This window comes from Sus scrofa, chromosome 8 (genome assembly GCF_054392235.1).
Source record: "Sus scrofa isolate SSC_HxYL_T2T_F1_AM1 chromosome 8, Sscrofa_HxYL_maternal_Yorkshire_Landrace_v2.0, whole genome shotgun sequence".
In the NCBI taxonomy this organism is placed as follows: Eukaryota; Metazoa; Chordata; class Mammalia; order Artiodactyla; family Suidae; genus Sus; species Sus scrofa.
The window spans coordinates 131,873,014-131,886,732 of record NC_139390.1 but is presented as its reverse complement, the minus strand read 5'-3'; the positions used below and the strand labels follow the sequence as shown (position 1 = coordinate 131,886,732).

At 36.3% G+C, this 13,719-nt stretch overlaps 1 protein-coding gene across 2 annotated transcripts in view; it reads left to right on the top strand.

Moving 5' to 3' along the window:
- SMARCAD1 (SWI/SNF-related, matrix-associated actin-dependent regulator of chromatin, subfamily a, containing DEAD/H box 1) overlaps nt 1-13,719 on the top strand; it is a 78,830-nt gene that overhangs the window by 61,911 nt on the left and 3,200 nt on the right. For both annotated transcript variants that reach the window (XM_005666984.4, XM_005666985.4), the window contains exons 15-23: nt 4-139; nt 642-779; nt 6,569-6,664; nt 6,755-6,872; nt 7,091-7,212; nt 8,500-8,688; nt 9,240-9,358; nt 10,422-10,604; nt 11,895-12,004. In XM_005666984.4, the coding sequence (XP_005667041.1) occupies nt 4-139; nt 642-779; nt 6,569-6,664; nt 6,755-6,872; nt 7,091-7,212; nt 8,500-8,688; nt 9,240-9,358; nt 10,422-10,604; nt 11,895-12,004 (1,211 nt within the window). The remainder of the gene's footprint in view (nt 1-3; nt 140-641; nt 780-6,568; nt 6,665-6,754; nt 6,873-7,090; nt 7,213-8,499; nt 8,689-9,239; nt 9,359-10,421; nt 10,605-11,894; nt 12,005-13,719) is intronic.

The following is a 13,719-nucleotide window of genomic DNA, read 5'->3' as shown; positions in this document are numbered from 1 at the left end:
CAGGTACAATTGTGCAATCAGCAGTTCCGATGATCGTAGTCTGTTTCGTCGCTTGAAACTTAATTACGCAATTTTTGATGAGGGCCATATGCTGAAGAATATGGGCTCTATCCGCTACCAGCACCTTATGACAATTAATGTAAGAGAATGTTCTGTAAATTTTTTCCAATTAGAAAAATTCATATTATGTGTTTGATTTTATGTAGTATTTTATAACAGAGACCAGGAGTCTTTTCCTGTAAATGACCAGATAGGTAAATATTTCATGCTTTTTGGGCCATTCAGCCTGTGTCATTCATTCTTTGCTTTTCCTTAGTTCATGAGCTTCAGTTCTCTAACCTTTGTTCTATGGGATAAGCTTTATGAATATTAGATATAATTTGTCTTCTTTCATTACCTCATAAAAGTAATGTCAGGACACAGTTTACCCACTTATAAAATGAGACTTTTAGTTTTACATTCTTCTGTAAAGTGCAATAGATGGTAATTTTTCTAAATTACTTATCTTTCTTTATAGAATGTTACATTACTAATAATAGTTCTAAATTTTTTTCTCCCTTACTGAGGAGGATAGACAAAAAGGATGTGACTTTAAAAAAAAAAAAAAAAAAAACTAATCTAAAATTTACCTTCGTCCACAGGCAAATAACCGTTTGCTGCTCACAGGCACACCTGTGCAGAATAATCTCTTAGAACTCATGTCACTGTTGAATTTTGTTATGCCACACATGTTTAGTAGTAGCACCAGTGAAATACGAAGAATGTTTTCTTCTAAGACAGTAAGCATAAATTCATATTTTCTCTCAAATATGTTACTTGGTGTTTTATCTGGACCATTTTTCTATTTCATCTTTTTTATTAGTTTGTTTTCATGGTGTATGTGTACTACGAAGTAGGTTTAAGTAGTTGATATCCCTGTATTTGGATGAGTTGGGAAGTCAACCAAAACACAGTGGAAAATAAATTAGTGGCTTCTTCAGTCACTGTTTAAAAGTTCTAGTTTTTAATATTCACATTTTCTCAAGAATGACAATTTTAGTGAATAGCAGAGTTCCTATTGTGGCTCATTGGTAATGAACCCAACTATTATCCATGAGGATATGGGTTCAATCCCTGGATATGAGTTTAAGGATCTTGCTGTGAGCTGTGGTGTAGGATGCAGACACGTCCAAGATCTGGCAATGCTGTGGCTATGCTGGTGGCTGAGGCCAGTTGCTGCACCTCCTATGGGACTGCTAGCCTGGGAGCTTCCATATGCTGCAGGTGTGGCTCTAAAAAGGAGAAGAAAAAAAAATTTGGTGGATAACTCAGATATATAATATGTTGAAAAGTCTGATCATTACTTTTTTTTATTAAAATTAGGTAAATGATCAGCATTTCTTTAAAGGTAGAACTGGGAAATATGTTTTGAAGTAAAATTCCATAAATATGAAAAAATAACAATTTTCGAAAGTCACAGTAAAGAAATCCTATTTAGGAGAATATATGGTTAATTTTCTCCCTGTTGCTTAGAAAGAGTAGGAGTTCCCATTGAGGCGCAGTGGTTAATGAATCCGACTAGGAACCACGAGGTTGTGGGTTCAATCCCTGCCCTTGTTCAGTGGGTTAACGATCCGGTGTTGCCATGAGCTGTGGTGTAGGTTGCAGACGTGGCTCGGATCCCGCTGTGGCTCTGGTGTAGGCCGGTGGCTACAGCTCCAATTAGACCCCTAGCCTGGGAATCTCCACATGCCGCAGGAGCGGCCCAAGAAATGGCAAAAAGACCAAAAAAAAAAAAAAAAAAAAAAAAAAGTAGAGCATAGTCTTGAAAAACTCTTTGTGTTTATATAGATCTGTGTTTATATAGATTCTCACACCCTCCCAAATTAAATTTATTTTGCAAGGATTTTCTATGATAATCTTCCAACTGCAAACTAACTGCCTTTCTAACCTTCACTAGAAGGTTATTCCCTCCCACTTGACAGCCTAGCAGATCATAGAGTACAGAAGAGTCCTTTACATCTTAAAACAAAATTCCACTTCTCCAAAATTAACAGATTTTTGACCAGAAACTTCCATTTCTTTAGACCTTATCTTTTGCATCCCTACACTAGCTTTCTTTTAGGACCATTTTCCACAAATAAATACAGATTGTCTACCTTTCTGTCTTCCTATTCACCCCTGCCCCCTTAAATACATATTTTTTTTTAATGTTGAGCTTCTTCGTTTTTTTGTTTTTTTTTAACTCAGTGAATTTTATTACTTATAGTTGTACAGCAATCATCAAAACCCAATTTTATAGCATTTCCATTCCAAATCTCTAGCCCATCCCCCACTCCACCCCCCAACCGGTCTCCTTTAGAAACTGTAAGTTTTTCAAGGTCTGTGAATCGGTATCTGTTCTGCAAAGAAGTTCATTATATACTTTTTTTTAGATTCCACACCTAAGTGATAGTATATGTTGTCTCACTGTCTAAGTAACTTCACTTAGCATGAAAATTTCTAGGTCCATTCATGCTGCTTGCAAATGCCATCATATCATTCCTTTTTATGGATGAGTAATACTCCATTGTGAATATGTACCACATCTATATCCACTCTTATGTTGATGGACATTTAGGTTGCTTTCATGACTTGGCTATTGAATATAATGCTGCAGTGAACATTGGAGTACATGTATCTTTTTGAGTCATGGTTTTCTCTGGATAGATGCCCAGGAGTGGGATTGCTGGATCAAATGGTAATTCTCTTCTTAGTTTTTTGAGGAGTCTCCATGCTGTTTTCCATAGTGGTTGCACCAGTTTACATTCCCACCAACAGTGTAATAGGGTTCCCTTATCACCTCACCCTCTACAGCATTTACTGTGTGTAGACTTTTTGATGGTGGCCATTCTGGCTGGAGTAGGATGATACCTCATAGTAGTTTTGATTTTCATTTCTTTAATAATTCCTGATGTTGAACACCTCTTCATGTGCCTTTTGGCCATTTTTATGTCTTCTTTGGAGAATGGTCTTTTTAGATCTTCTGCCCATTTTTTGATGGGGTGGTTTGTTTTTTTGGTAATTAGCTGCAGGAGGTGTTCATAAATTTTGGAGATTAATCCCTTGTCAGTTGCTTCATTTGCCAATATTTTTTCCCATTATGGGGGTTGTCTTTTCATTTTGTTTAGGGTTTCCTTTGCTGTGCAAAAACTTTTAAGTTTAATTAGGCCATATTTGTTTATTTTTGTTTTTATTGTCATTACTCTAGGAGGTGGGTCTGAGAAGATATTGCTGTGCTTTATGTCAGAGAGTGTTCACCCTGTTTTTTTCCTCTAAGAATTTTATAGTATCTGGTCTTATATCTAAGTCTTTAATCCATTTTTAGTTTATTTTTGTGTATGGTGTTAGGAAGTGTTCTAATTTCATTCTTTTACATGTAGCTGTCCAGTTTTCCTAGCACCACTACTGAAGGGACTGTCTTTTCTCCATTGTATATTCTTGCCTCCTTTGTCATAGATTAGTTGACTGTAGGTGTGTGGGTTTAATTTTGGGCTTTCTATCCTGTTCCACTGATTTATATTTCTGTCTTTGTGTCAGTACCATATGGTTTTGATGATTGTAGCTTCATAGTATAGTCTGAAGTCAGGGAGCCTGATTCTTCCAACTCCATTTTTCTTTTTCAGGATGTCTTTGGCTATTCTGGGTCTTTTGTGCCTCTAAACTTTGTTTTAATTTTGTAAAAAACATCCATGGTAATTTGACAGGGATTGCATTGAATTTATAGATTGCCTTGGGTAGTATAGTCATTTTGACCATATTGATTCTTCCAATCCAAGAGCATGGTATGTCTTTCCATCTGTTTGTGTCATCTTTGATTTCTTTTATCAACATTTTATAGTTTTCAGAGTACAGATCTTTTGTCTCTTCAGGTAGGTTTATTCCTAGGTATTTTATTCTTTTTGATATGATGGTAAATGGGATTGTTTCCCTAATTTCTCTTTGTGGTCTTTTGTTGTTAGCATATAGAAATGCAGTCGATTACTGTGTATTAATTTTGTATCCTGCAACTTTAGCAAAATCAGTGATAAGCTCTAACAGTTTTCTGGTAGTGTCTTTAGGATTTTCTAGGTATAGTATCATGTCATCTGCAAACAGTAATAGTTTTACTTCTTCCTTTCCAATTTGTATTCCTTTTATTTATTCTTCTTCTCTAACTGCTGTGGCTAGAACTTCCAAAACTGTGGTCAATAGTGTGGCAAGAGCAGACATCCTTGTCTTATTCCTGAACTTGGCAGGAATTCTTTCAGCTTTTCACCATTGAGAATGATGCTACCTGTGGGTTTGTCATATATGGCTTTTATTATGGTGAGGTACATTCCCTCTATGCCCACTTTCTTGAGGGTTTTTATCAGAAATGGGTGTTAGATTTTCTCAAAAGCTTTTTCTGCATCTATTGAGAAAATTATATGGTTTTATTCTTCAATTTGTTAATGTGGTGTATCCCATTGATTGGTTTGCCGATATTGAAAAATCCTTGCATACTTGGGATAAATCCCACTTGATCATGGTGTACAGTCCTTTTAGTATTGTTGGATTTGGTTTGCTAGGGTTTTGTTGAGGATTTTTGCATCTGTGTTCATCAGTGAAATTGGCCTGTTATTTTCTTTTTTTTGTGGTCTCTTTGTCTGGTTTTTTGTTGTTGTTGTTGTTGTTGTTGTTGTTGTTGCTATTTCTTGGGCCGCTCCCGCGGCATATGGAGGTTCCCACGCTAAGGGTCGAATCGGAGCTGTAGCCACCGGCCTACGCCAGAGCCACAGCAACGCGGGATCCGAGCCGTGTCTGCAACCTACACCACAGCTCACGGCAACGCCGGATCGTTAACCCACTGAGCAAGGCCAGGGATCGAACCCGCGACCTCATGGTTCCTAGTCGGATTCGTTAACCACTGCGCCACAACGGGAACTCCTCTTTGTCTGGTTTTTTGTGGTCTCTTTGGCCATCAGGGTGATGGTGGCCTCATAGAATGAGTTTGGGAGTGTTCCTTCCTCTGCAATTTTTTTGGACTAGTTTCAGAAGGATAGGTGTTAGCTCTTCTCTAAATGTTTGCTAGAATTCTCCTGTGAAGCCTTCTGGTCCTGGACTTTTGTTTGTTGGAAGTTTTTTAATCACAGTTCAATTTCAGTACTTGTGATTGGTCTGTTTATCTTTTCTATTTCATGTTGGTTTTAGTCTTGGAAGATTGTACTTTTTAAGAATTTGTCCATTTCTTCTAGGTTGTCCATTTTATTGGAATATAGTTGCTTGTAGTAGTCTCTATGATCCTTTGTATTTCTGTGATAACTGCTGTAACATCTACTTTTTCATTTCTGATTTTATTGATTTTTGTTCTCTCTCTCTCTTTTTTTTTTTTTTTTTTTCTTGATGAGTCTGGCTAAGGGTGTATTAGTTTTTATTTTTTATTTTTTCAAAGAATCAGCTTTTAGTTTCATTGATCTTTTCTATAGTTTTCTTCATTCCTGTTTTGTTTATTTCTACTCTAATCTTTATGATTTCTTTCCTTCTGCTGACTTTAGGTCTTGTTTGTTCTCTTTCTGGTTGGCTTTAGCTGTAAAGTTAGGTTGTTTATTTGAGCTTTTTCTGAGATCGGCTACCTTTTTGCTGAGATAGGTTTGTATTGCTATAAACAAATGTTGCTGCATCCCATAGGTTTTGGATTGTTGTCTCTTCATTGTCATTTGCTTCTCGGTATTTTTTAATTTCCTCTTTGATATCCTTCCCCCACAACGAGCAATGGTCACCCCCTATTTTCCCAGGAGATCTTCCAAGAATCGCAGTCAGGTCTGACCCAGATTCCTATGGAGTCTGCTTTGCCCTGGGACCCAGTGCACATGAAAGCTTGTGTGCACCTTTCAAGAACAGTGTCTCCCTTTTCCCCAGTCCCGTGGAGCTCTTGTGCATAAGCCCCACTGGCCCTTAATGCCAAATACTCCAGGGGCTACTTCTCCCAATGCCAGATCCTCAGGCATGGCAACCTAATGTAGGGCTCAGAACTCTCCCTCCACTTTCCAATTTGTGGGCCGCCTACCCGGTGGGTATGGGGTTGCTCATGTCACGTAATCGCTCCTCCTGCCATTTTGATGTGGCCTCCTCTTTGTCTCCTGGAGTAGGATATCTTTTTTGATAGTTTGCAGTCTATTTGGTTGAAGGTTGTTCAGCAGTTGGTTGTAATTTTGTTTCTTTTATGAGAGAAGGTGAGTTCCAGTCCTTCTACTCTACCCTCTTAATCCTGTCTCTGCACACACTTTTTAAGGGAGTTACCCCATAATCAGTAATGACTCATCAGTTAATTACTTCTGAACACCATCCTAGTGCAATTCAATTTCATTACCTCTGCATAGTGCATGATTATGTGTCATGAAACGTCAAAATACATATGCAGCTTTAAGAAGTATAGTCCAGAATTCATGTGTAAAGTTCCGTCTGGAATGAATTGAATTTTTGTGGCAAATAACTCCAACTGTATTACACAGTATTTCATGTTGTGTACTATTGTTATTGTGATCATTTAAATGAAAATTTAAATAGTTAATGTTCTTATTTTCCTTAGAAATCAGCAGATGAGCAAAGTATATATGAAAAGGAGAGAATAGCACATGCAAAACAAATTATAAAACCGTTTATTCTGAGAAGAGTAAAAGAAGAGGTAACTCTTACCTGTATATTTTTTATTATGAATTTTTTTACCTGTTTTCCTTTGTATGAATGATCTTCTTAAACTTTTTTCCTTTTGCAGGTTCTCAAGCAGCTACCTCCCAAGAAAGATCAAATTGAGTTGTGTGCAATGTCTGAGAAGCAGGAGCAGCTCTATTTGGGTCTTTTCAACAGATTGAAAAAATCTATCAATAACATGGGTATAACTTGATTTCACAATTTTATGTGAAAAATATCTTGTACTGGGGCTGTATTTGTTAATCATATGATGGTGGGATTTGCTCGTTTTTTAAAATTAGTTGAAATTTTAAGAAATAATTTTAAAACCTTTTTGTTTGCATTGAGATGTATTTCAACAAACAGCTATCAGTTTGTTTTTGTTTGTTGTTTTTTTTAATGTGTACTTTTTGGATCACAGAAAAAAACACAGAAATGTGCAATGTCATGATGCAATTGAGAAAAATGGCCAATCACCCTTTATTACATCGTCAATATTACACAGCTGAAAAGCTCAAGGAAATGTCTCAGCTTATGCTGAAGGTAAGGATTCCATATTATGCTAGCGCTAATCTTTATGGACGCAATTAAACATGAGCCTCATTGTTAGTCTAAAAATCAGACCATTGAAGCTATAAGCATATTAACCCTTTAACCATGTGTTTAAGAAAAACATTTTTAAGACAAAGTTTAAAGTAATTTAGGTGACATAAGAGCCAGGAAGGACTGACAGTCCAGGTATGACCTTAGGGCCAAATATGACAGTGGCTGTTTTTACGAATAAAGTTTTGTTCAAACACAGCCAAACCCTTTTGTTTCTGTGTTTTCTGTGACTGCTTTCTCAGTACAAGGGCAGAGTTCAGTAGTTGCAGAACAGATAATTTAGCCTACAGAGTCTAAAATATTTATTGTATGGCCCTTTACAGAGAAAGTTTGCCAGCTCCTGGTCTAGACTTCTGTAATGCTCTACTTTTATTTATTTTTCACCAGAAAGATCCCTCAGATTTTATGTCCTCAATATGAGTCATTTTTTTCCATTTGTTTTCTTCATTTTATTTCTTTATTGTGTTTTGTCTCTAGTTTTAGCCGTCACTCTGTTTTTGCCTCATTCTCCCTCAGCACCTACTGCTTTTTCTCCGAATAGATACTTGTGTTTAAAGCAGCCATTTGCTTTTTAAAATATTTTTTATGTTGGGAGCACCCATCATGGCTCAGCAGTAACAAACCGGCATGGTATCCATGAGGAGGTGGATTCGATCCCTGGCCTCACTTAGTAGATTAAGGATCTGGTGTTGCTGTGAGCTGTATTGTAGGTCACAGATGCAGCTTGGATGCTGTGTGGCTGTGGTGTAGACTAGAAGCTGCAGCTCCTATTCGACCCTAGCCCAGAACTTCCATATGCGGCAGGTGCAGCCTATAAAAAAAAGTAAAAAAGATAAATGTTTTAATATTAAACTTCTATCAGGTATGTAAAAGTAGAGAGAATTGTATAATGAACTTTTCTGCCCATTATAACCTTCAGTCATTTTCTTCAGTTACCTCTGGAATGACACTACTCTAATTTCACCTAGAACCCTCCTCAAGACTATTTTGGACCAAATTCTAGACATTATTTCATCTATAAATATTTCAGTATGTTATTTCTAAAACACTAACAACTTCCCCCCTTTATTGTTTCTAAAAAATGAGTATCAGTTTCCTTTGCTGAATCCGTTGCATTAAAATACTTTATGATTTAGATACTATGTCAGATATGAATAATTAGATTTTTCTGATCATACTATAAGTTATCCTCATTTTGAAGTGTATATTGTTTTGCTTTGTTTTAAGGAACCCACACACTGTGAGGCTAACCCTGACCTGATTTTTGAAGATATGGAGGTTATGACAGACTTTGAATTACATGTACTTTGCAAACAGTATCGACACATTAATAACTTCCAGTTAGACATGGACTTGATTTTAGATTCTGGAAAATTCCGAGTTTTAGGATGCATATTGTCAGAATTGAAACAGAAGGTACTAATGAAAAATGCTGCTCTTTATGTTTTCCCAATTAGTTAAATTTCTTTAAAACAGTTCTGGCATGATTTGACTTGCTTAGCCTGTGCTCTACATTCTTCTAGAAACTAGTGTTTTGAGGATTTGGGGGCTATATTTGGGCATGTGTTTCCCTGATTACTTTTCCTCCATCTAACAGAAGTTAGCAGAATAGATCTATATTGATTTTTTTTGAAGAATAATATCGTCATTATTTCGTAGGTGAAAATCTATGATGGCATCAAAATTAGTATTTTGAAGATACTTTATAAAATAAAGTATTTCTGTTATTTGTGCACTAGCTTAAATTTGTAAGATCACAATCCAAAGAGTACTTTTTGTAGCTACTCCTGTTATTATTCTTAAAAATCAATTTTAGGTCTGAAGTTTAAAAGATAATTTATATGTAGTCTGAAATAACAAATTTACCTTAGCTATGGTTACTTAACTTTTATTAAAGAATCGGTTTTTCATTAAATGCTTGGGATTTTATTTTCTTAAGTCTCTAATTAATGTATGTATTTCCACAGGGTGATAGAGTCGTATTATTTAGCCAATTTACCATGATGCTGGATATCTTAGAGGTTCTCTTAAAACATCATCAGCATAGGTACCTCAGATTAGATGGAAAGACTCAGATTTCTGAAAGGTTGGTATACTTTCGTTTCAGCAAATCTCTCCACCTTACCCTTCAAGTAAGGAATGATTGTTAGAATTTTATTTTATTTTATTTTTTTTGTCTTTTGTCTTTTGTTGTTGTTGTTGTTGCTATTTCTTGGGCCCCTCCCAAGGCATATGGAGGTTCCCAGGCTAGGGGTTGAATCGGAGCTGTAGCCACTAGCCTACGCCAGAGCCACAGCAAAGCAGGATCCGAGCCGCGTCTGCGACCTACACCACAGCTCACGGCAACGCCGGATCGTCAACCCACTGAGCAAGGGCAGGGACCGAACCCGCAACCTCATGGTTCCTAGTCGGATTCGTCAACCACTGCGCCACGACGGGAACTCCTAGAATTTTAAATGTATAGAGCATTTGATAGAGGTGTATTGCTTTGAGTCTTATGTTTGGTTACTTTAAATCATCCATTACTATAAGATGAAGGTTTACTTTTTGGTCTGAATTGCTTACTTTAAGGGTAATTGTTTTAAGTTTGAGGGTTTTGGGTTTTTTTTTTAATTCTCAAAAGTTAAAAAGATTGTCTTTGAAAAGAAAAAGGAATGCTTGTTCTAGTATATTTAAACTGCTTTATATCTTTGGTATATTTTATCAGCCATAATTTTTTTAAAAACTGCATTAGAATAAGAAAAGAAGTCATGCTAATGAAAGTCCATCAATATAGTTTGATCTTGAGATTCTTAGTTCATTGGGTATATTGCCTATGAGTTGCAGCGGACAGATTCTGAGAAGGATAAAGATTGAAAAGTCATGTGCAAAATTTAGAAAAGCCAGAAATCATTAAACAAAGGACAGATTAGTCCTGTAGAAATTAATCAAACCCCAATAGTTAAAAGTAAAAATTAGATAAATGGTATATAAAAAAAAGTTGGTGAATTAGATAGCTCTTTTCAATGAAATAGCTGCAGGAAAAATAACTCTTAATGCCAAGAACATGTATTTACATCTTCAGGTTTATTTTCCATGTGATGTGATTGTTTTCTGTTTCAATTATGTAGCTTTTTGTGAGATTTAACCTAATATAATTTGTCTCATAGAATTCATCTAATTGACGAGTTTAATACCGATATGGATATCTTTGTGTTTCTGCTGTCAACAAAAGCTGGTGGCCTAGGAATAAATTTGACCTCGGCAAATGTTGTTATACTTCATGACATTGACTGTAATCCTTACAATGACAAACAAGCAGAGGATAGATGCCATAGAGTAGGCCAGACAAAGTAAGTTTGCAGCTGAAATTTTATTTTTAATCAAATGCCAGTGTAATTTTTATAAAATATTAGAATATGGTCTGTCAGATGTCCTGCCTTAGTTTTTATATTTCAGCAAAGCATGACTCCCACTTATTTTATACAGTGTTAAATATGAATGAACTCCACCATGTAACCTATTAATATTCTAGTAATTAAAACAAAATAACCTCCCACCCCCAGTCCAAATAGTTCTGCAGCTAATGAAAATGAAGTCTTATCAATGGTCTAACCCCTCTGAAAAAGATTAGTAATTGAAGAAGCTTGCTTGTCAGACCATGTAAGAGCCAGATAGACTTGGTAATGTGCATGCTACTGCTACCTTGTTACCCTATAGGAATTGGATTTTGCAAGTTGCAGATATTTAGGGTTTTTTTTTTTTTTGGTTTTTTTTTTTTGTGTTTTTTTTTTTTGTCTTTTCTAGGGCCACACCTGCGGCAGATGGAGGTTCCCAGGCTAGGGGTCTAATCGGAGCTATAGCTGCTGGCCTACACCACAGCCACAGCAACGCATGATCCAAGCCACGTCTGTGACCTACACCACAGCTCATGGCAACGCTGGATCCTTAATCCACTGAGCAAGGCCAGGGATCATACCCACAACCTCATGGTTCCTAGTCGGATTCGTTAACCACTGAGCCACCATGGGAACTCCTAGGTGAAAGTTAAATTAGACATTGGTCACAGGACACGAAGAAGTGAAAGTATCGATAATTCAACTCTACTTTCACATGTAAATGGCAGACTGGTTTTTTTATGGAGTATTTTACTATATTTCCAAAAGACATTGATGTATTCATTTATGAACCAAATAATTTTATCAATAGTTATTATGGAACTAAAACCTCCTGTGTAACCTTTATACTTTACTATACTTCCTTACTTTTTGTACTAAGTTATTTCTTGTAACCTGAAAAGCAAAGCAAGATCCTTTTTAAAATGGAATACCTACCTGAACCCACAACTATTTATTGTAATACATTTTACCAGTGATTTTTAAAGTACAGATATCTTTTTCTCTAATCTTGAATTGGTAGGAAAGGAAGTTTAAAAGTGATGTGCTCAGAAAATACCAATCTCGAATAAAAGTTTGAATGAAAGAATTTAAATTTATGGATATATCTGTTATACAATTTTTAAATGATTCTTATTGAAATCTAAGGTTATTTATATAGTGTATATATATATATATATATATATATATATATATCAAATGATTTTATATTAAGTAACCAATGGACATATCTTATGTTTTTTTTAGAGAAGTACTAGTTATAAAATTAATAAGCCAAGGGACGATTGAAGAATCCATGCTAAAAATTAATCAACAGAAATTGAAACTAGAACAAGATATGACCACAATAGATGAAGGTAAGTTTTTCGTCAGCATAAACTATTTGTATGAAAAGCCATCACATTAGCAGCAAAGGGATTAACAGAGATGATCTGAAGCCTTAATTGGCGTGCAGTTTCGGGACAGCCTGGGAGAAGAGAGGCATACTTATTTCAGAAGTACTGCAGTGACTACGATCATTTTGCCAGAACTGATATAAACACTTCGATTCTGAAGAACTCTGTCTCTTCCTTCCCTTATCTATGAGTCATCCCAGAAATAAAATTGCATCTATAATTTTATGATTTACTTCATAAGTAATATTTGGGAATCCAGAGATTTAAAGTACATGGCATAACAATGACTTACTAAGAATTCTTTTATATTAATTTCATTTTGACTAGCAAATAACCATTGCGCTAGAGTGCAGTAAAAAGCATTCATTCAAAACTTGAAGTATAGTTGATTTACAATGTTTTGTCAATTTTTTTTCTTTTTTTTCTTTTTGTTTTTGCTTTTTTGGACCAAACCTGTGTCATACGAAAGTTCCCAGGTTAGGGGTCAAATTGGAGCTGCAGGTGCTGGCCTACACCACAGCCACAGTAATGCCAGATCCGAACTATGTCTGTGACCTACACCACAGCTCATGGCAGCTCCTGATACTTAACCCACTGAGTGAGGCCAGGGATCAAACCCACATCTTTATGGATACTAGTTGGGTTCGTTACCACTGAGCCACAATGGGAACTCCTGTCCTGTCACTTTCTGCTATACGGGAAAAGTAGCTCAGTCATAACATTTATATATATTGTTTCCTTTTTTTTTTTTTTTTTTTTGCTTTTTAGGGCTGCACCTGTGGCATATGGAGGTTCCCAGGCTAGGGGTCTAAGCAGAGATAGAGCTGCCAGCCTATACCACAGCCACAGCAACGTAAGATCTGAGCCTCATCTGCGACCTACACCACAGCTCATAGCAATGCCAGATCCTTAACTCACTAAGCAAGGCCAGGGATCGAACCCGCAACCTCATGATTCCTAGTTGGATTCATTTCCGCTGCCACAATGGGAACGCCCATACGTTGTTTTCTTATATTCCATCTTGGTCCCAGGGGATTGGATGTAGATCCCTCTTGTACTGTAGAACCTAATTGTTTATCCATTCTAAATGTACTAGTTTGTATCTACTAAGCCTAAACCTCCAATACATCCCACTCCCTTCTGCTTCCCCCTTGGCAACCACAGGTCTTTTTTTTTGTTTGTTTTTTATGTCTATGAGTCTGTTTCTGTTTTGTAGATCTTTTCATTTGTGCCATGTTTTAGATGACACATTTAAATAATATCATATGGTATTTGTCCTTGTCTTTCTTTTAGTATGAGAATCTCTAGTTGCATCTGTGTTGCTGCAGATGCCATTATTTAATTTTTTTTTTTATGGCTGAGTATATATATTGTCACACACAGTGTATATGTATTGTCGATTGTATATCTGTACCACATCTTAATCCAGTCATCTGTCTGTGGACATTTATTTTGTTTCCATGTCTTGGCTATTGTGAATAGTGCTGCTATGAACATACAGGTGCATGTATCTTTTTGAATTAAAGTTTTTCCAGATAGATGCCCAAGAGTGGGATTACTGGATCATATAGTAATTCTATTTTTAGTTTTCTGAGGAACCTCCCTACTATTTTCCATAGTGGTCGTACCAGTTTACATTCTCACCAACAGTGTGGGAGGGTTCCCTTTTCTCTGCA